This window comes from Pristiophorus japonicus, chromosome 6 (assembly GCF_044704955.1).
Source record: "Pristiophorus japonicus isolate sPriJap1 chromosome 6, sPriJap1.hap1, whole genome shotgun sequence".
Classification (NCBI taxonomy): Eukaryota; Metazoa; Chordata; class Chondrichthyes; family Pristiophoridae; genus Pristiophorus; species Pristiophorus japonicus.
The window spans coordinates 5,050,570-5,078,329 of NC_091982.1; the positions used below are offsets into that span (position 1 = coordinate 5,050,570).

General features: G+C 47.0%; 1 protein-coding gene and 1 pseudogene across 1 annotated transcript in view; both read right to left on the bottom strand.

Moving 5' to 3' along the window:
- LOC139265084 (rho GTPase-activating protein 6-like) overlaps positions 1-27,760 on the bottom strand; it is a 202,526-nt gene that overhangs the window by 7,111 nt on the left and 167,655 nt on the right. Inside the window, exons 10-11 of the mRNA XM_070881975.1 lie at positions 20,428-20,525; positions 15,808-16,064 (exon numbers count right to left, since the gene is read on the bottom strand). Coding sequence (XP_070738076.1) covers positions 15,808-16,064; positions 20,428-20,525 — 355 coding nt within the window. The remainder of the gene's footprint in view (positions 1-15,807; positions 16,065-20,427; positions 20,526-27,760) is intronic.
- LOC139266512 (U2 spliceosomal RNA) lies at positions 1,198-1,377 on the bottom strand (annotated as a pseudogene).

Genomic DNA, 27,760 nt, shown 5'->3' on the forward strand with positions numbered 1-27,760 from the left:
CGATCCAGTCTGGTGAACCTTCGCTGCACTCCCTCAATAGCAAGAATGTCCTTCCTCAAGTTAGGAGACCAAAACTGTACACAATACTCCAGGTGTGGCCTCACCAAGGCCCTTTACAACTGTAGTAACACATCCCTGCCTCTGTACTCAAATCCCTTCGCTATGAAGGCCAACATGCCATTTGCTTTCTTAACCGCCTGCTGTACCTGCATGCCAACCTTCAATGACTGATGTACCATGACACCCAGGTCTCGTTGCACCTCCCCTTTTCCTAATCTGTCATCATTCAGATAATAGCCTGTCTCTCTGTTTTTTACCACCAAAGTGGATAACCTCACATTTATCCACATTATACTTCATCTGCCATGCATTTGCCCACTCACCTAACCTATCTAAGTCACTCTACAGCCTCATAGCATCCTCCTCACAGCTCACACTGCCACCCAACTTAGTGTCATCCGCAAATTTGAAGATACTAGATTTAATTCTCTCGTCTAAATCATTAATGTACAATGTAAACAGCTGGGGCCTCAGCACAGAACCTTGTGGCACCCCACTAGTCACTGCCTGCCATTCTGAAAAGTACCCGTTTACTCCTACTCTTTGCTTTCAGTCTGCCAAACAGTTCTCAATCCATGTCAGCACACTACCCCCAATCCCATGTGCTTTAACTTTGCACATTAATCTCTTGTGTGGGACCTTGTCGAAAGCCTTCTGAAAGTCCAAATATACCACATCAACTGGTTCCCCCTTGTCCACTTTACTGGAAACAGCCTCAAAAAATTCCAGAAGATTTCCCTTTCACAAATCCATGCTGACTTGGACCTATCATCTCACCTCTTTCCAAATGCGCTGCTATGACATCCTTAATAATTGATTCCATCATTTTACTCACTACTGATGTCAGGCTGACCGGTCTATAATTCCCTGTTTTCTCTCTCCCTCCTTTTTTTAAAAGTGGGGTTACATTGGCTATCCTCCACTCGATAGGAATTGATCCAGAGTCAATGGAATGTTGGAAAATGACTGTCAATGCATCCACTATTTCCAAGGCCACCTCCTTAAGTACTCTGGGATGCAGTCCATCAGGCCCTGGAGATTTATCGGCCTTTTTTTTTTCATTCTTGTCAGATCAACTCCAGCGCCAAAGATCACTTTGCGCTATTTACACTTGATCTTAGCCAAAAGACCGAGAGGGGAAGCTGCACCGTTCCTGGAAACACTGCAATACCAGGTCGGTGCGTGGAGTGGACGGAGCAAGCCCCTGTTCCATCTCCCTGTTCCAAAAAACAATTTCATATTTGGTCCCCATAGGGGATATTAAACTGATAAGAACAGATACTACACTTGATCTTAGCCAAAAGGCCGATAATCGATTTATCGGCCTTCAATCCCATCAATTTCCCCAACACAATTTCCCAACTAATAAGGATTTCCCTCAGTTCCTCCTTCTTACTAGACCCTCTGACCCTTTTATATCCGGACGGTAGTTTGTGTCCTCCTTAGTGAATACCGAACCAAAGTACTTGTTCAATTGGTCTGCCATTTCTTTGTTCCCCGTTATGACTTCCCCTGATTCTGACTGCAGGGGACCTACGTTTGTCATTACTAACCTTTTTCTCTTTACATATCTATAGAAACTTTTGAAGTCCATCTTAATGTTCCCTACAAGCTTCCTCTCAAACTCTATTTTCTCTGCCCTAATCAAACCCTTATCTTCCTCTGCTGAGTTCTAAATTTCTCCCAGTCCCCAGGTTCGCTGCTATTTCTGCCCAATTTGTATACCACTTCCTTGGCTTTAATACTGTCCCTGATTTCCCTTGATCGACACCTTCCCTTTTTTATTTTTACGCCAGACAGGAATGTACAATTGTTGTAGATCATCCATGCGATCTCAAAATGTCTGCCATTGCCCATCCACAGTCAACCCCTTCAGTATCATTCGCCAATCTATCCGAGCCAATTCACGCCTCATACCTTCAAAGTTACCCTTCTTTAAGTTCTGGACCATGGTCTCTGAATTAACTGTTTCATACTCTATCCTAATGCAGAATTCCACCATATTATGGTCACTCTTCCCCAAGGGGCCTTGCACAATGAGATTGCTAATTAATCCTCTCTCATTACACAACACCCAGTCTAAGATGGCCTCCCCGCTAGCTGGTTCCTCGACATATTGGTCTAGAAAACCATCCCTTTTGCACTCCAGGAAATCCTCCTCCACCGTATTGCTTCCAGTTTGGTTAGCCCAATCTAGATGCATATTAAAGTCACCCATGATAACTGCTGCACTTTTGTTGCATGCACCCCTAATTTCCATGCACGCCTAATTTCCTTCACCACGCACAAGGGGCTGTTTGTCTACAACAGGTGTCCGTTTGGCATTCGTTCAGCAGCCGCTATCTTTCAGAGGAACATGGAAAGCCTGCTAAAATCCATCCCCAGAACAATCTTATTTCAGGACGACATCATTATCACGGGTCGAGACACCGAGGAACATCTCCACAATCTGGAGGAGGTGCTACGCCGACTGGACCTGGTAGGCCTGCGACTCAAGAAGTCCAAGTGTGTGTTTTTGGCCCCAGAGGTCGAGTTTTTTGGGCAGGAGGGTTGCCGCAGACGGGATCCGGCCCACTGAATCCAAAACGGAGGCGATCCGTCGCGCGCCCAGGCCCGGCAACAGATCGCAGTTGCGTTCATTTCTGGGACTATTGAACTATTTCGGGAACTTTCTACCGATCTTAAGTACATTGTTGGAGCCGCTCCATGTGCTCCTGCGATTGGTTTTGGGGGGATTGTCAGGAACGCGCTTTCAATCGGGCGCGGAACCTGCTTTGTTCTAATAAGTTATTGACCTTGTACAACCCCTGTAAGAAATTGGTTTTGACATGCGATGCATCCTCCTATGGGGTTGAGTGCGTGTTGCAGCAGAGTAATGATGAGGGCCAACTCCAACCTGTGGCTTATGCCTCCAGGTCGCTCTCCCAAGCAGAAAGGGGGTATGGGATAGTTGAAAAGGAAGCACTCGCATATGTCTACGGGGTGAAAAAGATGCACAAGTACCTTTTTGGCAGAAAGTTCGAGTTAGAGTCGGACCACAAGCCGTTAACATCCCACTTACCCGACATCAAAGCTGTCAATGCCAATGCATCAGCTCGCATACAGCGATGGGCTCTCACACTGGCTGCGTATGACTTCACCATACGGCACCGACCAGGCACCGAAAATTGCGCTAACGCGCTCAGCAGGCTTCCACTGGCCACCACTGAGGGGGCAGCGGAGCAAAGTGCTGAGATGGTCATGGCTGTCGATGCCTTTGACAGCACAGGTTCCCCCATCACAGCCCACCAGATCAAAACCTGGACAAACAGAGATCCCCTCCTATCTCTGATTAAGGAATGTGTCCTGACTGGGGATTGGGCGCCCGCACATGGAGCATGCCCTGAAGAGGTCAGACCGTTTCATAGACGGATGGATGAACTCTCCATCCAAGCCGACTGCCTACCATGGGGCAGCTGGGTAGTCATGCCCCAGAGGGGTAGGGAAGCATTCATCAGGGAACTCCTCAGTGAGCACCCAGGCATCGTGCTTATGAAGGCCATTGCCCGGTCACATGTATGGTGGCCGGGAATTGATGCAGACCTGGAACACTGTGTTCACAGGTGCATGACGTATGCCCAGCTGGTCAATGCCCCCAGGGAGGCCCCTCTCAGCCCGTGGCCCTGCCCCACCAATCTATGGGAAAAATGTTCCTCATTGTTGTTGATGCGTACTCGAAATGGATCGAATGCATCATTTTGAATTTGTGCACGACATCCATCACAGTGGAATGTCTGCGTGCGGTCTTTGCGACCCACGGTTTGCTGGACATCCTGGTTAGCGACAACGGCCCGTGTTTCACTAGCTATGAATTCCAGAAGTTCATGTCGGGTAATGGCATTAACCATGTCAGGACAGCGCCTTTCAAGCCGGCTTCCAATGGCCAGGCGGAACGTGCGGTCCAAATCATAAAGCAAGGCATGCTCCGGATTCAAGGACCCTCCCTTCAATACCGTCTGTCGCGCCTCCTGCTGGCCTACAGGTCCCGACCGCACTCGCTCACGGGAGTCCCGCCAGCAGAACTACTCATGAAACGTACACTTAAAACTCGGCTGTCCCTCATTCATCCTGTCCTGTCAAACATTGTTGAGGGCAAGCGCCAGTCCCAAAATGAGTGCCACGACCATAACTCAAAGGGGAGATGGATAGAAATCGATGACCCTGTATTTGTTCTTAATCACACTGTGGGACCCAAGTGACTCGAGGGTATTGTAATTGGTAAAGAGGGGAATAGGGTCATAGTGGTCAGACTCAACAATGGGCAGATATGCCGCAAGCATCTGGACCAAGTAAAAAAAAGGTTCAGCATGGACACTGAGGAACCTGAGGAAAATCATGAGATGGTTTTCACACCACCGCCAGTGAACGAGCAACAAGAACATTCAGCAGCATGCACAGTCCCTGCGGCCAGCCCGGACAGGCCGGAATCACCACAGGTGACAGAGACGCATACCAAGGCTCAACAACCAGAGCCCCAACTGCGGCGCTCCACGAGAGAGCGTCGACCGCCTGAAAGACTCTATGTTTGACCCAAAGACCTTGGGGGGGAGGTGATGTCATGTATGTAACCTCACATAACTGTAACCTTCATGTAACAACACTATACACTGTATACACCTGAGAAATGCACACCTTGACCACAGGGGGTGAACTTGTGTGAGACACTCCTCACCTGGTCATCCAGGTATATAAAGGGAGGTCCCACGCAGGGTCATCACTTCTTGGTCCTGTGAATAAAGGTACAGGTCACAGAGTGACCTTGTCTCCAGTATGTGCCCCGTGTTGATTTGCTGTAGTGTGTAAGGACACAACAAAAGTCACATAGCGACCCGCAACATCATTGAAAAGACAATTGGAGTCCTAAAGCAGCGCTTCAGATGCCTGGATCATTCTGGAGGCAGCCTACAGTACCACCCTGACCAGGTCGCAGAGTTTATTGTGGAGTGTTGCATGTTGCATGACCTAGCTATAAGGAGAGGACAAGTAATGCCAGGTCGGGCTGCAGGTCCACCTCCAGAAGGAGGGGAGACAGAAGAGCCAGCCGGCGAGGATGAAGAGGAGGAACAGACGGAAGAGGACGCGGGCGAGGACATAGAGGAGCTTACTCTATGGCGATCTAGCACCGGTACCACCAGCCCCCTCCCGAAGACCAGTAGCCAGTGGCAGTTACACGGCCGCGAAGCTGTTGCATCAGCAGCTCATTAATGAACGCTTTGCTTGAACTATCATTGTAGATATTCAAATGTTCATTTACAGTTAGGGTTAATCAAAAGTTTCATTTGTGTGGGGTTTCCTTGTTGTCTTGCCTGCACTGGTCTATCATCGGAATTAGTTTAAGTAAAGTTTAAAGTACTGGTATAATAAAAGTACTGGTATAATAAAAGAATAAACAAATAAACAAATATGGATGAAAAAATGTAAATTTGCTAACTAATGTAACTAAGAGAGAAGGCACAAAATTTGTTGAATTAAAGATTTTTTTTATTAACAAAAATAGAAATGGAAAATTTTAAATAAACTATTGAACAACACCCTCCCTCCAACGCCCCATCCCCCGCACCAACCCACCCTTCCCTCAAATCCCCAAAACGTTAACAATTAACAAAAAGAAAAAACAGTTGAACATTGAACATTGAACAATGAAACTTTTGAAAAACACTCCCCTCTCCCTACCTGCAGCCACATTTCCCTCCAGGTCCTATCCCACCCCATGTTTGTACCCCACTCGCCCGTTTTGGTCCACGCGGACCGACACGAACGCGTTGTGCAGTGTAGGACGACAAGACTTCCTGCCGTGGTGGAGGTGACGGAGTGGAATCAGAAGCCTGAGGCTCCACTTCCGAGTCAGGAGGAACTGAGTCCTCGGTACTCGCTTGCGTGCTCGGGGTCTCGCTGCGAGCTGACACGACACATTGGGGTGCAGCGCCGTGTCCAGCCAGCAACGCATGTCATAGGACATTGGTTGCAGCTGTCTGCTGCCGAATGGCCTCCAACATCCCCCGTGCAGTCTGTGCTTGCTCAGAAGACCAGTTAGAGAAGTTTGTGCAGAACTCGCTCCAGGTTGCTGGAAACTGGCTCCGGTTTGCAGAGAAACCCATGAAACCCTGGATAAGGTCGCGACCAATCGCGGCGTCTCCCTGCACAGGGATAATAAACTCTCCGTCTGGCCCTCCCTGGTAGTCGATTGCTCACCCCACTGACCGGACCTCCATGGGGTCAGTGTTTGTAACATTACCCGCCTTGGTGTCACCACCTGCACACCGCTTGGTCCTTGTTCATCATCCATCTCAATAGAGATGGCTGCAGGTTGTTCCTCTCCCCCCACAAAAAAAATATCATCGTCTTCCTCCTCCTCCTCCTCCTCCTCCTCCTCTTGTTCTCGCTCAACTTGAGTCATCAGTTCCTCCTCTTCCGCCTCTTCCTCCTGCGAGCTGTTTGATGGCTCGGGAGTTGTGGATATCTCCGACGATTCAACGGACACTTGACCTGAGAAAGATGAATGAAATTTCTAAACAATTTATAACAATACAACAATACATATCAATACATATCAATATTTCAATAACCCAAAACATTACAATACTTTTCAAAACCCCATATGCACAAGGGTTCACCAGGGCTAACATGACCTCATTCGTAGATCAAGAGTACATCAACATTATTGCATTATAATTGCATAACAATACATGCGTATACAATATTTTTAGTATGTATTTAGTAATGTTTGACACATTGCACAGTGCACAGTTCCCATTACTCACGAGACTCAAGGGTGGGTTCGGCCACACCACGGGTCATGACCGAACGGCTTTCAGGCCCTACCAAGGCCACCGCAAGCTCCTCGTATTCATTCAGTATATGGACCGTAGCGGAGCCGCCACCCGTCCTCCTTTGCTCCAAACGGTTGATAGATATCTTCCTCTGTAAATAACATTGCACGATATAAGTTAATGGACTCGGCAATAAACATTTAAGACTGACAGATTTAAATGTTCAATTAAAAATTAGCATTGCATTGCATATGAATAATTTTTCATACTATAAGATTCAACTTAGTGTTAGGGTGCATAAATTAACTCCTAATTTAATTATTTTATACTATAACGAAATGACATTGACGATTCTAATTAAAATTTACAAACATCATTTAAATAATACATATGTATGATTTTAAATATTAAATACAACTTACTCTGGCTGCTGCCAGCAGGCTGTTCCATCTCTTACGGCACTGGTCTGGAGTCCGCACTTCATTTGATGCCGATGTGAGTACATTGGCAATCTCACACCATGTTGTCCGATATGCAGGGGGTGGAGCTTTCCCATGCCCACCCCATGTCAAGTCCTCCCATCTTGTGCTCACAATATTTACGAGGGCCTCGTTGGCCTCCTCGCTAAAGGGTTTGGCCCTTCTCCTCTCACTTTCTCCCTGCATTTCCATTATTTTGTATATATTGCAGTATTTCAAACTAAAATACTGTTAACAAGTATATAATATTACTTTTAATTATTTGAAATTCAAAAAAAATCAAAAGATCGATCGGATTTGTTAGTTTTTACGTTCAAAATATAAGCACTAACCAATGAACACACAAGCCTCTCTTCTCTCTCTCTCTCTCTCTCTCTGACCCTCCCTGTGCTTCTGAGCATATGCGATGACCCCTGACCTCTGGAAATGGGGCAAAAAAAATCAACCACAAAAAAAAAATCCCACACATGCGCACAATAGCGTTGCTAGGGAAGCTTTTTTTTTTCTATGACTTCCGTTTTCTTTGGGCAATCGTGAGATCGGCAAAAAATCACATCGCCCATTTGACATCGCCGGGGTAAGGCCGAGTGGAAAATCGCAAAAAAAAAACTGGGCGAAGTGCCAGGGATCAGCACGGGCGATACGTCCCACATCGCTAGAACATCACCCTTTTTTTGGCCGATGGCTCCCTAATGGAAAATCTAGCCCTTTATGCTGAATGATAGTGTATTACAACTTGATAGCAGAAGTTAACAGGTGAACTACATGATCTGGAAATTGTGCACTACAGAGTTAATTAACAGCAATCAGGTACTTTTTTTTAATGTTGGAAGACTGAGGGATGGTCTGATAGAACTCTTGAAGATTCTGATAGGGTTTGATAGGGTAGAAGTAGAGAAGATGTTTCCACGTGGGAAAAACCAAAACTAGGGGCCATAAATATAAAATAGTCACTGATAAATCCGATCGGGAATTCAGAATACAAGCATTGCTGGTTTACATACATTTTTACTGCTTTCAGTTTCTGGGCTACAATTCTTACACAGCGAGAGAAGGGAGAAACACTAATCATAATTAGCTGTGAGTTGCAATGAGAAGGCATTTAAACAGCTGAACTAGCAGTGAGAAGGCCGACATAGGTGAGCAAAATTGCTGTGGGGTTAGGCATTACAGAATGAGGGAATGCATGTTTATGGGCCAGGCACTAGAAACCCATTGCAATGATTGAGAGAGAGGAAGCATCTTGTTTGTGGGACTGAAGGCCACTGCTCAGGAATGCCTGATGCCAGAAATGCAGAAGTGGCAAAAATCAGGGAGCACCAGTCAGCCAGCACAGTACCAAACATGACTGCCTCACATGCAGGACTCTCACCATGCAAAGGGCCATCAGAATCCTACCAGGCCATCTGCAGGACCCTGCAACCAACTGCCACACTTGGTCCTTCCAACAGGGAGTCACTTAGATATTCGGGTAGGCGTTAGATGTCACACACAATCCACCAGCAAAAATGCAGAAGGATTGTGGCAAAATGCACAGATATTATTCACACATCATGCAATGTATTCAATACATGTATACATGTATTCACCCCCAGCACCCCTTCCCCTTCCCACGGCACCTTCCCGTGCAAGCGCAGGAGATGCAACCCCTGCCCATTTACCTCCTCCCTTCCCACCGTCCAGGGCCCCCAATACTCCTTCCAGATGAAACAGTGATTTACTTGCAATTCTTTCAATTTAGTATACTGTATTTGCTGCTCACAGTGTGGTCTCCGCTACATTGGGGAGACCAAGTGTAGATTGGGTGACCGCTTTGCGGAGCACCTCCGCTCAGTCCGCAAGTGTGACCCTGAGCTTCCAATCGCCCGTCACTTTAATTCTCCACTGCATTCCCACTCTGACCTCTCCGTCCTCGGTCTCCTACACTGTTCCAACGAAGTTCAGTGCAAATTCGAAGAATAGCACCTCATCTTTTGTTAGGCACTTTACAACCTTCTGGATTCAACTTCAAGTTCAAAAATTTCAGAACGTAATCGCTACCAATCTTTGACTCCCTTTGCCCCCTCCCCCACCCCTGCCCCCCTCAGAACCTGTTTCTTTCTTTTTTTCTCCTTGTCTCTAACGGCAGCTGGTCATTATTCCGCTATTCACACCCTATCTTGACTAATGTTTTTCTAACTCCTGGCATTACCATTTGAATTTGGGCCATCATCTTTTGTCACTCGAATCTCTCCTGTCTTCCAACCTATCACAGACCTTCCCCTTTGTTCCTTCTTCCCCTGCCCCTTTCAGTGCTGGTTAAGAATCTGTTCTTTTTGAACACTCTCCAGGTCTGACGAAGGGTCATCGACCCAAAACGTTAACTCTACTTCCTCTCCACAGATGCTGCCCGACCCGCTGAGATTTCCAGCATTTTCTGTTTTTATGTGCTGAGAATGTCTTCAGCAATTGTGCAGCACTACAGCGAAGGATGAGAATTGCTAATGGTGGAGGAAGTGCTGAAATGAGTGTTGCTAAAGTTGTTTTGGGCCAGTTTATTTGGTAAATCTGGACAGGAGGCTTTCTTAACATGGCAGCTCAGTCCTTTTTTTGATTTATTCATGAGATGTGCGCAATGCAGGCCAGTTCGTAGTTATTGCTCATCCCTAGTTGCCCTCAGTAGGTGATGGCGGGGCGTTTTATTTAACTGCTGAAGAACGTGTGCTGATAGCACTGCCACAATGATGTAGGGTAAGGAATTCTATGAGATTGACCTAGCGACAATGAAGAAATAGTGCTGCAGTCCAAGTCATGTCCAATATCACTATTATGATACTATGAAGTCAGGATGGTATCTTGATGGTTCCCTCATCATCTGACTCAGGTCCAGTCTGGCAGCAATGACTTTCAGGTTCTTACAAATATGTGATGGAGGCTGAAGACAATGGCTTGAGTCTTCAGAGTAAATTACGGTCCATCTACCACTGGATATCAGACAAGCTGCCTGACAATACAAAGGCAATGAAGGGGTCAGGAGAGGTGGTGGAGGGATAGAGTTGGGTGCCATCAGCTCTGTGATAGGTTGGAAGACAGGAGAGATTAGAGATTAGAGTGACAAAAGATGATGGCCCAAATTCAAATGGTAATGCCAGGAGTTAGAAAAACATTAGTCAAGATAGGGTGTGAATAGCAGGATAATGACCAGCTGCCATTAGAGACAAGGAGAAAAAAGAAACAGGTTCTGAGGGGGGCAGGGGTGTGGGAGGGGGCAAAGGGAGCCAAAAATTGGACGTTGATCCCATGTAAGCAGGTGATATCGCCAAGAATGATGGTAAGAAAGAAAAGGAGGCCAAGGATAGATACTTGGGTGAGTCCAAAGATAATGGCGCAGGGTGGGAAGAGAAGCCTTTGCTGGAGGTGCTTTGGCTATGATTGCTTAGGTGACAGTGGAACCAAGCAAGTGTAATACTATTGAGCTCATCATCATCATCATAGGCAGTCCCTTGGAATCAAGGAAGACTTGCGTCCACTCTTAGAATGAGTCCTTAGGTGGCTGAACAGTCCAATACTAGAACCACAGTCTCTGCCACAGGTGAGACAGACAGTCGTTGAGGGTAAGGGAGGGTGGGACTGGTTTGCCGCTCGTTCCTTCCGCTGCCTGCACTTGTTTTCTGCATGCACTCGGCGGTGAGACCCGAGGAGCTCAGCGCCCTCCCGAATGCACTTCCTCCACTGAGGGCGGTCTTTGGCCAGGGACTCCCAGGTGTTGGTGGGGATGCTGCACTTGATCAGGGAGGCTTTGAGGGTGTCCTTGTAACGTTTCCTCTGTCCACCCTTGGCTCGTTTGCCGTGAAGGAGTTCCGAGTAGAGCGCTTGCTTTGGGAGTCTCGTGTCTGGGGCATACAGACAACGAAGGGACGGCTTTGGAGAAGGTTGGTGTGGTCAACCATGTCAAAGGCTGCAAAGAGGTTGAGGAGGGTGATAATGTACTACAGTCACAGTATAATTAGTAATGAGACAATATATAAGTAATATGGTATATTGAATTACACTACTTCCTGTCATCGGTGCAATCATTGGGGAGGCGGAATGAAGAGGATTCCTTGTTTGTCCACTTCTAGTCCATGCTCCAAATCCTGGAATTGTGTTGACATCCCTCCAATTCTTTTATGTGGTTGTGCCTCCTAAGTCTGTGATAACTATCACTACTGAAAGAGAGGGGAGTAGAATTTTGGGCATGCTCATTTTTGGGCCGGCGGGGGCACAGGATAAGATCCCTGCACCTGAATGGCGAGATCCAAAGTGCCCCCAATATTGGGCTTCAGGCATCATTTCTAACATGCTGGCATGTGGCAAACAGTCAGCTGGAGAAGAGCCAACGTGTGTCACAGCAGCCCTCAGGTAAGTGAAGGCCGGGGTGGGTGGGGGAGGGATTTGGAGGCGGGGGTAGTGGTGGCAATATGCATCTGCAAAGGACTTGTCTCAAGCGTGCACAAAATTATTTTCCTTTCCCAAGCTTACTTCCAGCTGAAAACGTTCCAGCACTTCCTGCTCGGAAAAAATAAGCATTGTGCGGCCCAGTTTATAGGCCAGTGACGTTCGGGATCAGAGGGAGGCAAGGATATATTCTGATCTGAAATATTACCCTTAAAGTGGGAAAAAAGGAACGGCAATCTGTGTTGCCAAATTCTGCTATATGTTCTTGATTAAATAAACACCTCACACTAGTTCCATGAGAATCCAGCAACAGTTGACATGGAGATCTGTAGGTCACATCTGCTGGTGATCACATTCTGCGACACTGGGATTGTTTAAACCACTGCCTATGGCAAATTGGAAGAAGAGATCCAGATGTTCAACAAGAAAGCGTAATAAAACTGTGTAATAAAGACTCCATTGACTGATATGAACTGCATAACTAATGAATGTTGTTTACAGTATCTGTTCTGCTTGGTTAGACTCCAGAGCTCTCATGGTGCGTCAGAGGATATGCTGTATTGTCCCATAGAGCACTCAAATATTACAAGTGCCACAGATCTATGGTAATGTACTGCATTCTTATTAAAGAGTATCGTGGGACATTTGTATATAATATATTGTCCGATAAGGAGAGGATTATATCTGTAGGTACTGGTATATTTCAGGTGTTGAGAATAAGAGCAACTTTGATTAAAAATGAAATGAATTTAGAAAAAGAGAAAATGTTAGAAATTGTCTAGAAATTGAAATGAGACAAATTTGATTGAAAAACAAGATGAAATTGTATATCGGCAGATTTTTAAAATATAATTGTAGAGGTTTACGAATGGGAGCTAAATTTAATTAATGTGAAATATTTGAAATAATACAGACAAATGTGCATATAAATAGTAATATAATGTGTGTGCAGTAAATATTTTACATGATGTGTGTATTCAATTTCATTTATAAAGGGCTCAATTTTCCCCAAAGCTGTTTTTTGGTTACTTGAAGAGTTACGCCCGTTTATTGGGGGCCCATGTACGCCAAAAGAAAATCTTCCAAGCTTCTCTGTTTGATTTCTTCATTTCGGCGCCGCCTATCCTGTCCTTTAGTTTTGGGTGTGGAGCCGTGATCGGCGCCAAAAAGATCGGGTTGCCACGGTAACCAGGGACACAATGCGGGCTGAGGCTGGAAAGTGAAACATACAACCAGCTCGCAAGCTGCACAAACACATTAAACATTGCAGCAACTTACCAAGCACATTAAAATACATTGCAGCAACTTACCTCCATTAAATTATTAAAGTTTCCCCCCCCCCGACCCCCCGCCGATGATGGTGTCAGTCCCTGCTCCTATCCCTGGCCGAATGTCCTCCCCCTCCCTGTCCCCGCACCTAACTATACCTGAAAGGCTTCCCCCCCCCACCCCCTCTCTCACTCTCACCTCTCCTGCTGCTGCTATCCGTACATCTGCTGTGCTGATTTACTTACCTGCGGTGATTTCCTTAACTCACCAGAAGGTTTTTCTACAGAGGCCACATATGCCGGCCTAAGAAGAACTGGAGTAACTCTGAGCTGGTGAAACTTGCCAAACTGGCCAGAATTGGCGCAGGTGGCAGGTCACGCCCCCTTTGACTAAAAAAAAAAGTAACAAAAAAAATCGTAACTGAGTTACGCTGGTGCAAATTGATCGGGGAAACTTGTATTTTTTAAACTTAGGCCAAAAAAAGCAGCCTGCACCAAATTAACGGCTCAAATCACTGGGGAAATTGAGCCCCATATAGTGTATTGTGTATATATATATATATACGATAAAAAAACTTTCCTGGAACTATCGTGTGCTCAGGAGGGTTGTGTTTATGTTGCTGTGCGTCTGACAATGTGGTGAGTGGGGGGAGGTACAAAACATTAGGGAAGGAAAGAGACGTGTTCCTGCCATTTGGGAGTAGTGGGAGAATGTAGAAATGGATTTATAGATGTGCAATGGTGTTTCTGGGGGTAATGTACACAGCTGTGAGTGTGTTCACAGGTGCATACATTATACTGGGTTATCATAAAATTGAATGGAGGGGGTGTTCATGAGATATGCAAGTAGTGGGAGGAGCCTTTCAGGAGTGAGAGCAGTGGGTGTGGTTTGTGTACACATAGTACGTAAATGTCAGTCATGGCTCAGTTGGTAGCACTCGCGCCTCAGTAAGTCCAAAAGTTGTGGGTTCAAGTCTCACTCTTGAGACTTAAGCAGAAAAATCCAGGCTGACAGATCAGTTCAGTACTGAGGAAGGTTCAATCCTTTGGATGAGACATTAAACCAAGGCCCTGTCTGCTCCCTTACATGGATATAAAAGATCCCATGGCACTGTTTTGTAAAACAGCAAGGAAATTATCCCTCGGTCCTGGCCAATATTTGATCATCATCATCATCATAGGCAGTCCCTCGAAATCGAGGAAGACTTGCTTCCACTCTAAAAGTGAGTTCTCAGGTGACTGTACAGTCCAATACGGGAATTACAGGTGGGGCAAACAGTGGTTGAAGGAAAGGGTGGGTGGGGAGCATTTATCCCTCAATCAACATCATTGAATAACAGATTATCTGGTCATTATCACATTGTTGTTTGTAGGAGCTTGCTGCGTGCAAATTGGCTGCCACATTTCCTACATCACAGCAATGACTAGACTCCAAAAGTACTTCATTGGCTGTACAGTGCTTTGGAATGCCCTGAGGTTGTGAAAGGTGCTATATAAATGCAAGTCTTTCTTTTTTTGTAGTAGTAGTGGTTCTGAGATGTAGGGTGTACTGGAATAGTGGGGGTGGATTATGGGACTATTGGGTGAGGGTTTTAAAATCTGGAAGCAACATGAAAGGGAATGGCAGTGGTGGCTCCAGGTTGTGGCAGTTGCTAGGAGAGTGGTAATGAGGTGTTATTTTCAGATCTTGAGTACGAAGGAGAGGGTCTTGGGTCTGGGGGAATCGGGAGTGGGGCTATTGGAGTAGAGCATTGGGCTGGGTCTGTGAGTCTGTGAGAGCTGTGGTTACGATCTCTGGCTGCACTTGGAAGGGGGAATCAGAATGCAGTAGGACCAGAAGTGGGGTGATGAGGAATGGGAGAAAGGACTGGAAGTGCGAGGGTGCGGCAGTGGAAGGGAAGATATGGGTTCTCGATGGTGGGCCAAATCAACAAAACACAGCAAGAGGGAGCACGGGGAAAACAAACTAGTGCTTGGGTTAGGAACGATGAGAGAGAGCAACAGTGTGTGGAGCAGAGAGAATAGACGAGAATCTTAGGCAAGGGTGGTGACAGGTGACACAAGAGATTGTGAAAAATTAAAGCTACTTAGGGCAACGAGAGGCAATAGGAGGGATTGAAAGGGGGCTGAAAAACGTGAACCTCAGCATGGGCAGGGCAGCCAATTTCCCTGCATACTCACCGAAGTACTACCGAAGTACTACCGAAGTACTACTGAAGTACTACCAAAGTACGACTGAAGTACTACTGAAGTATGACTGAAATACTACCAAAAGAAGGGAATGATACATGGCGGCCATCATCATCATCATTATCAGTAGTGGCCCTCTCTCCCTACCTACTGACCCCCTAACTGTAGCAAACTTCTCCATAGCTCATGCAGAGTATTTTGTACACATTTAAAAAAACTCTCCAGGATTCTTTTAATCATGGTTCCTCTTACTTCCTGCAGTGCACTGGATGCCCATAGCATGCCACTAAATTTCCCTTCCTGGCAGTGGAGTGGAGGGCAGCCTCCATGAGGCGAAGATGCCACAAGGAGCCTGCCCTACATCTACAATTAAGCCTGACGCAGGAAAATGGGTCAAGGTTGGACGAGCAGATGAAATGCTGCCCTTGAGCAGGTGAAACTTCCCTGGAGAAGGGTCCAGCTCAGTGTGCCACACAACTTCCTTCCTAGCAAAGGTCTCTGGTCTGAGGTATTTTATTGTATTACTTTAAACTAATTTCATGAATTATTTCCATTACAACTTGAACAGTGAACCAGATCTCTTACTTTTTAGTGATCGGGCAGAAAAGGTCTTTCCATGCTGGGGATGTACTTGTCCAAAGAATGCCTGCGCTCCTGGTACTTTAAACAACTCAGAACCCGAGCTGTTCTGCCTCTGGTCTTTCAAAGGTGGGCTTTCGCAGAAGCTGGGTGAGATGTTCACTGGTGTGAGCTCACCACTTATGGAACTGCAGGAGTCACATGCAGACTTTGAGCAATGGTGTTCTGCCATCACAAATGCTTCATTTTCTTGATCTGAACCCCTGTACAAATTGAGGAATGTAGGATTATTTGAGAGAGATCATGTCCAGTCTGCACATCTATAATAGAAAGCAAAATATCTAGTTTCTAATCAAATTAATTTGTTTCAAAAGTCCCCTGTTTAAAGACCTCCTCACTCACACATCCCCCACCTCCCCAGCACAGTATCTAGTGTTCTTTATGTAGCAGTGTGTTGTGATCTTTGTGATATTTCTGACTGCATATTTATCTCGTTTCAAAGGAGTCAAGACAGAATCCAAAACTATTTAAAGACTTAGGCCGGAATCTTCCTTACCTGGGCGGGTCTGGTGGGGGCAGTGGGCATGACGGATCATGACCCCTTTGCTGGTTCCATCCCACTGCACAAAACGCCTTTACGTCAATAGGGTCTATTAAGACCGCCCCCAGTATGTTACCCAGCCCAATTAAATGATGCGGGTCTGCTAACATCATCCATGACACAGATTCAGCCAGGATATTTAAAGGGGTCATGGCAATACTACATTTGAAGGTTAACCTAAAATAGTGCAGTCTGTGCACTACAGCATTGGAGTGCTGCAAACATTTTGGAAATGACTGCACAGAGGCAGAGGGCTGCACCCAGGTTCTCCGATGACTCCCTCCATATGCTTGTGGAGGGAGTCAGGGTACGCAGGGAGGTTCTCTTCCCTTCCAATAGGCGGAAGAGACCTCCCCAGGAGACAGAAACAGCCTGGTTGGAGATTGAAGAAGTCACTAGCAGGGATGTGGTTAGCAGGACATGGGGGCAGTGCTGCAAACATTTCAATGATCTCATTAGAGCAGGAAAGATGAATGCAAAGCCACACTCACTTTTATCCTGCTGTGCCTCTCATCACATCCCCATCACTCTGCCTTGCCAAGCCTGCTCCTGCACATCCTTACACCAACATACCGTGCACATTCACTCATCCCTCTCTATCAACATTATCACATCCCCACCTCACTAGCCACCCCTCACACTCGCCCTCAATCTAGTGCAATCATACCAACTAACAAAACAAAATGAACCACTTGGCTTTGGCACCCAACTCCCTCATAGTCTCCCTCTAAAGATCCAATACATCAATTCCTTACACTCGTTCCATCATTCACACTCAACCTTCTCTTCATTCCCTCCTTGCAGGAGAAGAGAGCCCAAAAAAAGAGGGAGAGTGAGAGAACCGGCGAAAGCCCTCCAGCATTTGCAAATCTTACAACAGCAGCAGAGGCTGCTTTAGAAATATTTGGGGTTGCTGAGCTGCTGCAGGTGGGAGACAGAGAGAGGGCCCTAATCTCAGCAAGCTGGTGACAGAATTGCATCTCACAGAGCTACATGGCATGCAGCAGTCATTCATATGGGGACTGACGTCAGCAGCCATTGAATGGTGATCATGTGCATAATGGTATCTGCACCCATTCTTCATATAACATATCTAACTCATCTCTTTACTCTCCCACGGGTCCATCAAGAGCCCCCCCCCCACCCACCTCACTGTCCAAGAGGAAGAGGAAGACGAGTCCTCAGAGGAGCCTCCAATCTCTGAGGGCGTATCGTCACCAGACATAAGCGCACCCAGCACCCCCCGCAGATACACACACCTGGGTGGGTCCCACGCGTCACAGAGTAGTGTTGTCACCTGGTGACTCAAAACTCACAAGTGAGCAAGAGCAGATGGTGGAGACAGGGACAGCAGTGGAGACTCCTCAGCGGAGGGTCAGAACGCTCCTAGCTCAGCTCAGCTGCCTGCAGACGCTGAGCCTCGGGGGCATCCAGAAAGGGGGTGATCCTGGAGGGGCAGGATAAAGTGCAGGGGGCTCTGACAGGTTTTACGAGCATGATGTCTGCAAATGTTCAGAGAATGGAGGAGTCCATCTCCAACATAAGCACCACTGTGTTGCAGGCAATGGCGACTGTAGGCTCCTCCATGGATAGGATGGCCTCCGACAAGGAGCAGCTAATGCGCGATTTACAGGAGCACATGTTCTCTATGGAGAATAGGTGGCAGAGGCTCACAGACCTTCTCTCTAGGAGGGCTGTCAGTGTAGACATGGGTCCTCATGGCCCATCTGATGTGCAGCAAGGCACTCCCATGCTCCTTGGCAGCAGGGAAGTGAGCAGGCTGCCTCTAGCTCTGAAGCCACAGGGGTAGCACCTCGTAGAAGCACACAGAAGAGAAAGATAACACGGAAGTAGATTCACAAGGGTAGCCACTTGGGTGTTTTATCCAATGTTTATGTAAAGTTTTTGTTAATATGCTTTCAAACATAAAAATCTATATTTTCAACACTTTCTGGTTTTGGACAGATTTGTGTGCACCTTTGGAAGTGGCTTTGAGAGTTGCAGTGATTGGTGAGACATAACGGTATCTCAGCAATGGTGGGGAGTGTGACATGAATGGTTTGGTCATTATAGGGATGCTTTATGGTGTTGGTGTGGGGTGGTGCCAACCTGGTGCATCATGTGGTGTATTGTGTAAAGTGAAGTAAATCTGGCCATGATGAGGCTATCCCTGGCCTCCCGGTCAGCGATGTGCTTGGGTGCTGATAGCCCTGTGTCCTGTGCAGCATCAAGTGATTGGGGAACAGGTTGGTGGTGTTGGTGGTGCTGCTGGTGTGCCTGATGCTGCTGGTGTTGGGGTGCGTCGTGGTGAGATTCTGATGACCAAGGTGAGACAGTATAATCGGCACCCATGTTGATGGAATACATGGCAGGTGCAGTAGAGATGACAGAAGCATTCTGTCAATGGTGAGGTGACACTTGATGGAGACTTTGCTAGAAAGACTGCAAAAAGCTCAATCTGTGCTGGAAATGCAGTCAGCAACAGTTTCTGTCTGAGGAAAGTGATCAGCTGTCAGGTGGGAGCTTTTGTATTACATTTGATGCTGTCAAGCAATAGCCACTCAACTCCCACCTCAGATTGAATGATGTGATCCCCGAACAGCGTCAGTCCCATGGGCATCCAGTGAGATTGGAAAGATAAGGTTACAAAGACTCTTAAGGGTCTGACAACTAGCTAATAATCATTTAAATTGGGTCGCCCATCTCTGTCGATTGTGTCGCTGCCACGCTGACAGATTCACCTGAGAGAAAGGTGCCTGGGGGTGTAATGTAGTCAAGTTTGCTGATGATACAAAGATGGGTGGGAAGGCAAGTTGTGAAGAATCTGCAAAGGGATATAGATAGGTTAAGTGAATGGGCAAAAATTTGGCCATAATGTGGGAAAATATGAGGTTATCCACTTTGGTAGGAAGAATAAAAAAGCGAATTATTATTTAAATGGAGAGAGATTACAAAATGCTGTAGTACAGAGGGATCTGAGGGTCCTTGTACATGAAACACAAAAAGTTAGCATGCAGGTACAGTAAGTAATCAGGAAGGCAAATGGAATGTTGGCCTTTATTGCAAGGGGGATGGAGTATAAAAGTAGAGAAGTCTTGCTACAGCAGTACAGGGCATTGGTGAGACCACACCTGGAGTACTGCGTACAGTTTTGGTCTCCTTTATTTAAGGAGGGATATACTTGCATTGGAGGCAGTTCAGAGAAGGTTCACGAGGTTGATTGCTGAAATGAAGGGGTTGTCTTATGAAGAAAGATTGAGCAGGTTGGGCCTATAATCATTGGAGTTTAGAAGATGAAAGGTGATCTTATTGAAGCGTATAAGATTCCGAGGAGGTTTGACAGGGTAGATGCAGAGAGGATGTTTCCCCTCGTGGGGGAATCTAGAATAGTTTCAGAATAAGGGGTCGCACATTTAAAACGGAGATGAAAAGGAATTTATTCTCTCAGAGAGTTGTGAATCTTTGTAATTCTCTACCCCAGAGAGCTGTGGAGCCTGGGTCATTTAATATATTTAAGTTGGAGATAGACAGATTTTTGAATGATAGGGGAGTCAAGGGTTATAGGGAGTGCAAACTGAAGTTGAGGCCAAGATCAAATCAGCCATGATCTTATGTTCTTATGTTTTTATGATGGCAGGTTCCCGACCCGTTACAAGAAATTTCAACTTTCCTATTGGACCCGTCTCTGATCGCACCCTCAAGGACCCTGGAAAATTCCGGCCTTAGTAACTGAAACAAGGGCTTCAACCACTATCTGTGGGTATATGTACTGAGTTAACGGATAGTCACAGAGCATCCGGGAACAGAAGTGAAATGCTGTCTAATGAAGTTTGACAATTGGACACAATGGCCACCCAAAGGAGACTGGGAAGTTGTCCTGTAGATAATTCTAGGCATGAAGTGCAATTGATGCCAATCTGCAACACAAGACACCGATAACCAGGCCCTTGACCAAACAGCTTTATCTGCTTCTCAGTTATCTAAAATAAAACAATGATCATTCCACTGTGTTCAGAGTTACTTACGATTGGTATTTAAGCTTTGTGCGTAAGAGATAGTGAACAACATCCTGGTCCGTTTGCATCAAGCTCATTAACACTTCATGCTGAAACTCTGGATCAACCTAGAAAAAATAATAGTTCACAACAATATGTGTTAGACAAACATAATTTCAATACTTCTATCAGTAAATATACAGAGCATAATGGATACCTGGGAGCGAGTTACAGGCTGGGATATAATTAAGAGGGTCAATGGTTTATCTATTAAATAATGGATACCTGGGAGTGAGTAACACTTGGGAATCTAATCAGTGATTAAAGTAAGATTTGTTAAGGATACGTACTCAAACCTCCCGCCATCCCAACACACACGTTGTGTGGCTTTGACCCCTCCGTGGAACCTTTCTATAACATAATAAGTTCAAATAAAAATGTACTAATTTTTTTAAAGTATAATCAGTTTGTAAACATTTTGAAAAAATTCAAATCTAAAAATGCTCCAATTAGCATATTCACATCAGTTCCACATCTTCTGTTTTTATCTATTTGGCCTGGAAGGGATTTAGGTTTAATTTATTTTATGATTTTGATATGAAGTAAGATTCAATTCACAAACAACTAGCTTCCACCCATCTAGAATGTTGACTAGGGCAATTAATGGGAATACCAGATGAAACAGCAGTCAAAGTCGTGTACGTCATCGGGACCCGACTGAAATTTTACTTGACGGCCTGATCAGTAAGTGTCCATGAGCTTCCCACCAGGCCAGCCCAGCGAGGAAATGGATCGGGGCCAGAAGGGGCCTACTTAGACTGTAACAGCAAAAACAACTTGCATTTGTATAGCGCCTTTAACATAGTGAAATGCCATAAGGTGCTTCGCAGCAGCATTAGCAAACACAATTTGTGAATAGGTAGGAGGCAGGCCAGGAGAGCATTGGAACAGGTGAGTGCAGAGGTAACAAAGACATGGATGCGTGTTTCAGCAGCAGATTAACTGAGGCGGGGCAGAGATGGGCAAGGTTACTGAGGTGGAAGTAAGTGGTCTTGGTGATGGTGTGGATATGGGGTCAGAAGCTCATCTCAGGATCAAATATCACACCAAGGTTGTGAACAGTCTGGTTCAGCCTCAGACAGTTGTCTGGGAGATGTTTGGAGTCAGCGGCTAGGGAGTGGAGTTTGTGGAGGGGACCGAAGACAATAGCTTTGGTCTACTCAATATTCAGTTGGAGGAAATTTGGATGAAGGTTTCAGCAGCAGATGAGATGAGGCAGGGCAGAGATGGGCAATGTTACGGAGGTGGAATTAGGCAGTATTGGTGATGGGGAAGAATTTCGATCAGACCTCTGCTGCGATATTATTCCTCCCTTCCAATCGCAGGGAGCCCCGTGGGATGGCCCAACTGGTACTTCCAATTACCCGCTGATGGCAGGCACACGATTCTCCATCTCTTCTCAACCCAATGTACCCACCATCACAAAGACCACTTACTTCTACCGCCATAACATCGCTCACCTTTATCCCTACCGTAGCCCATTGGAACCCTCATCCATGCCTTTGACATCTCCAGACTTGACCTTTTTGATTATTTCCTAGCTGGCCTCCCATTCTCCACACTTTGTAAACATCAGCTTATCCAAATCTCTGCTGGCCATATCATATCCTATCCTACACCAAATCTCACTCTTCAATCTCTCCTTTCCATTACTGACCTGCATTGGCTCCTGGTCCTGCAATGCTTCAAATTTAAGATCCTTTTCTATCCCACTAGAGAGGGTACAGAGGAGATTTACTGGGATGCTGCCTAGAATGGAGAATCTTAGTTATGAGGACAGATTGGATAGGCAAGGTTTGTTATCATTGGAACAGAGGAGGTTGAGAGGAGACCTCATTGAGGTATACAAAATATTGAGGGGCCTGGACATTGTGGATAGTGAAGACCTATCTCCATTGGTGGAGGGGTCTATTACGAGGGGGCATAGTTTTAAGGTGGTTGGTGGAAAATTTAGAGGGGATTTGATGGGGGGCTTCTTTAAGCCGAGGGTTGTGGGGATCTGGAACTCGCTGCCTGGAAGAGTGGTGGATGCAGAAGCCCTCACCACTTTTAAGAGAAGGTTGGATGGGCATTTAAAGTGCAGTAACCTGCAGGGTTACGGACCTAGAGCTGGTGATTGGGATTAGACTGGATGACCTTTTGTTGGACGGCGCAGATATAATGATAAGTACTGCAGGGAATAGAATACGGCCAGGGTGATCTCCTGGCCTGGTTTTGATCACCTGGATGGGTCGAAGAGGAATTTTCCCAGATTTTTTCTCCCTAAATTGGCCTGGGTTTTTATCTGGTTTTTGCCTCTCCCAGGAGATCACATGGCTCCGGTTGGGGTGGAGTGTAGAATCTTTCAGTTTAAGGGGTGTCACAGTTGTGTGAGGCGGACTATTTTGGCTGGGTGATCTTTGCCTTTCCATCATTGTTCATAGGTTTATCTATAACCTTCAGGGCTGCTGACCAAGGACCGTGCGGCTCTTTGTCGGCGGGCGTGGACACGACGGGCCGAAATGGCCTCCTTTTGCGCTGTAAATTTCTATGTTTCTATGTTTCTATATTTAAATCCCTTCATGGCCCTGCCCCTCTCTATCTCTAATCTCCTTCAGCCCTACAAACATTCAAGCTCCCCATTCCTCTGTCTTTGACCTTTTATGGATCTTCCCTCACCCTTTCCCTCACCATTAATGAATGTGCTTTCAGTTATGTAGGCCTTTTGCTCTGGAATTGCCTCCTAAACCCCTCTGCCTCTCCAACCCCTCTCAACTCCTCTTCAACCCCTCTCCTCTCCAACCCCTCTGCCTCTCCAACCCCTCTCCTCTCCAACCCCTCTACCTCTCCAACCCCTCTCCTCTCCAACCCCTCTCAACTCCTTTCCAACCCCTCTCAACTCCTCTCCAACCCCTCTCCTCTCCAACCCCTCTGCCTCTCCAACCCCTCTGCCTCTCCAACCCCTCTCCTCTCCAACCCCTCTGCCTCTCCAACCCCTCTACCTCTCCTCTCCAACCCCTCTGCCTCTCCAACCCCTCTACCTCTCCTCTCCAACCCCTCTCCTCTCCAACCCCTCTCAACTCCTCTCCAACCCCTCTCAACTCCTCTCCAACCCCTCTCCTCTCCAACCCCTCTGCCTCTCCAACCCCTCTCCTCTCCTCTCCAACCCCTCTGCCTCTCCAACCCCTCTCCTCTCCTCTCCAACCCCTCTGCCTCTCCAACCCCTCTACCTCTCCTCTCCAACCCCTCTGCCTCTCCAACCCCTCTCCTCTCCTCTCCAACCCCTCTGCCTCTCCAACCCCTCTCCTCTCCTCTCCAACCCCTCTCCTCTCCTCTCCAACCCCTCTGCCTCCAACCCCTCTCCTCTCCAACCCCTCTCCTCTCCAACCCCTCTCCTCTCCAACCCCTCTCCTCTCCAACCCCTCTCCTCTCCTCTCCAACCCCTCTGCCTCTCCAACCCCTCTCCTCTCCAACCCCTCTCCTCTCCTCTCCAACCCCTCTCCTCTCCAACCCCTCTCCTCTCCAACCCCTCTCCTCTCCTCTCCAACCCCTCTGCCTCTCCAACCCCTCTCCTCTCCAACCCCTCTCCTCTCCAACCCCTCTCCTCTCCAACCCCTCTCCTCTCCTCTCCAACCCCTCTCCTCTCCAACCCCTCTCCTCTCCTCTCCAACCCCTCTGCCTCTCCAACCCCTCTCCTCTCCTCTCCAACCCCTCTGCCTCTCCAACCCCTCTCCTCTCCTCTCCAACCCCTCTCCTCTCCAACCCCTCTCCTCTCCTCTCCAACCCCTCTCCTCTCCAACCCCTCTCCTCTCCTCTCCAACCCCTCTCCTCTCCAACCCCTCTCCTCTCCTCTCCAACCCCTCTGCCTCTCCAACCCCTCTCCTCTCCAACCCCTCTCCTCTCCTCTCCAACCCCTCTCCTCTCCAACCCCTCTCCTCTCCTCTCCAACCCCTCTCCTCTCCAACCCCTCTCCTCTCCTCTCCAACCCCTCTCCTCTCCTCTCCAACCCCTCTCCTCTCCAACCCCTCTCCTCTCCTCTCCAACCCCTCTGCCTCTCCAACCACTCTCCTCTCCAACCACTCTCCTCTCCTCTCCAACCCCTCTCCTCTCCAACCCCTCTCCTCTCCTCTCCAACCCCTCTGCCTCTCCAACCACTCTCCTCTCCAACCACTCTCCTCTCCTCTCCAACCCCTCTCCTCTCCAACCCCTCTCCTCTCCTCTCCAACCCCTCTCCTCTCCAACCCCTCTCCTCTCCAACCCCTCTCCTCTCCTCTCCAACCCCTCTGCCTCTCCAACCCCTCTCCTCTCCAACCCCTCTCCTCTCCTCTCCAACCCCTCTGCCTTTCCAACCCCTCTGCCTCTGTTGTGTATGTAAACTTTACTAGTGTGTAAGACTTGCCACCAGGGGGCGCAGCTGTGGGAGACCCAAGGGTCACCTGCACACCCTGGGCAAGCAGGTACAAAAGGCAGTCTACCATGCTGCTTCCTCACTCTGGAGTTACATTAAAGAGACCAAGGTCACAACAGTTTGAGCTTACAGTATACAGTCTTGTGGAGTTATTCTGAACATAACAGCCTCCTAAACCCCTCTCCTCTTTTCAGGCCCTTCTTAAAACCCTTGCCTTTGACCAAGTTTTTGGTCATCCCTTTTAATTTCTCCTTCTTTGTCTCGCAATACATTTTTGTCTGATTGCCACTGTGAAAGACCTTGGGGTGCTTGTTATGTTAAATATGCTATTTGAATGCAAATTGTTGTAAAAATAAAAATGTGATACTGGTGTAGCCGTGGGGTTCTGTAGGGGAATTTTGCTTTGTTGCTGACCTTGGTGGAGATGACATGGTGTCACTGGATAGCAATCAGGAGCAGAAACCTATGCTGAACATTTCTCCTTTGCTGACCAGAGACACTGAGGCTGAGGATTGCAATTTTTCCCACAGACCTGGATTCACACCGGGGTTTTCCTGGTCTGTATAGTTCAGTGCCACAATATATAATGCATTTGTCCACTGAGTCATCAATGTTTTATATTTTAATTTGTATTTAACCATTCTGAAGGGGTCAGAAAGGGTTACAAGAAATGATCCTGCTCCATCCAGATGTTGGGAACATTGTTCCATTTTCCATCTGAACACAGAAGCTACAGATAGAAATATAGACAACAGAGGAAATGTTTGTTGTATTACTGGAACTACTGTATAAACACAGAGATAATTATTTGGCAATAGTGTATCATGTGATAATGAACATCCAACATATACATGAATGACAAGTGAAATAAGCTTTGAACTTTAAGGAACTGTAGTTTTATGTCTATTGCAATCTCTTTTTGAACAGAAGAGTGTGCCTCCTTAGTACCATCCAGAAATAAACTGGGAACAGAGAACTCTCTGTCACTCTTCTCCTCTGCTGAAGATGCTGGCCTAGAACTTGCCCAATGTAGCACCAGCCATTAAGGCCGGTTTTGTTGAATAAACGGTGGCCACCTTGCTTCTGCCTGCTTCCAGCATGGTGGTTGCAATTTTGGTAAGCGCGATAGCACTGCCGTTGACAGCACTGTGCTCGCAAATGTAAATGAGCAGATTCTGACACTAATCGGCATGCAATGCCTGACCTGAGGCCACGGCTGCTAATTTGGACATTCTCGCTCACCATTACGCTGTGTCCCAACCACGCACAGAAAAGCGTACGCGAAACAGCCCTGCAGAGACGCTGTCAGCGCTTCTTAGAGGGACACACACATCTTTAAGATGATTTTAGATGCAAGCTTTTGGACTTTTTAAAATACTTTATTGAAGTAGTGGCTTCGTGCAAAAAATTGTAAACATTTTTAAAATCCGCAGGTAATGCTTCGGAAGGTAAAATAAGGCCTCTGAGAAGATGGAAAATGCTGAAAATACTCAGCAGGTCAGGCAGGATCCGTGGGGAGAGAAACAGAGTTCACGTCTCAGGTTGCGATGTTACCTGACCTGCTGAGTATTTCCAGAATTTTCTGCTTTCATTTTAGATTTCCAACATCTGCTCACAGAGGGAAGAAGAGGAAGATGCAGAAGAGGAGGAAGTGGAAGGAAGGATGCAATCCAGACAATCCATTAACTTCGGCCCACGATGGCACTCGCTGTTTCCTGGCCTAATCGAATTTCTAGGCCGCTGACTTTGGCCGAGGTACAATTCCAGCCAATACCTCACCCAAGTGCCGATTCTTCAGGTGTGAGAAATGTTCAGCGAAAGTGGGTGTACATTCTTGGCATCAGAGAAAAGAGGCTTGTATCTCATCTATTTGTGCTAACGTTCAAACTAACGTTCTCAAGGTTAAAGGGCAGTAGTCGGGATACTTCTCTTTAGGCCAAGTGTTGTGGCAGAGCATGACTGATTTCTCCAGGCCAGGGGTCATTAGAGAAGCACAGCGGAGTCCCAGTGGGATTCCCGCTGCCAAGAGGAAATTCATCAGCGCAAAGAGAACAATATTGAAGATGCTGGTGCAAAATTGTCCTGAAGATTGGAATCCATTTCCCACTGAAAGCCTTGACCAAGATCTGCGACTTCAGCAGGAAAGTGTTGGGGTCAGAATGGAGGGAGGAGAGTTTGCTACAGGGCCCTCTCTCTCTCTCTCTCTCCATGGGGGCACATCACAGATGTCACCACCTCTTTACGGGGACTACTGCCACCTTCTCCATGGTAGCCTCGGAAACCGGCAGTAACATGGACAGATGAGGTGGAAATCCGCCGGGAACCAGGCCCCATCCTGCGGTGGGAGGGGAAGAAGAAGCCAGTGTGGCCCTGGCATGAGTGGAGGGGTGAGATGTAGGTCAGGTGGTGAGGTGGTGGTCAGTAGGTGTCACCATTCAGACTTTCCTCATTTTTCCACCCAATTTCAGACAGGAATGGAGAGGAGAATCTGCCTGAAAGGGTGGTGGCAGACTCAATCTTATCTTTCGAAAGGGAAGTGGCTAAGTATCTGAATGTAAAAAAATTGCAGTGCTACAGGGAAAGGGCAGGGGTATGGGACTAGCTGAGAGTCTGCGCAAGCTCGATGGGCTGAATGGCCTTCTTCCGTGCTGTAACCATTCTATGATTCTGTGATTCTAATCCTGATCAATGTGCTTAATCCACTGGTCCATCCAATCCGTTATTAAATTTTAAATTCTTAATTTCTGACAATTTGCTTCAATAATTGCTGATTGTCAGCTTTCTTTTTTATAATGATAGCTGTGTTGTCTTTAATGGCAAAAAAAAACTCGCTGCTAAACTGCATCAAGGTTACCCTATCGTCAAGGTTACCCTATGGTCAGGTTACTCTATGACAAGGTTACCCTATGGTCAAGG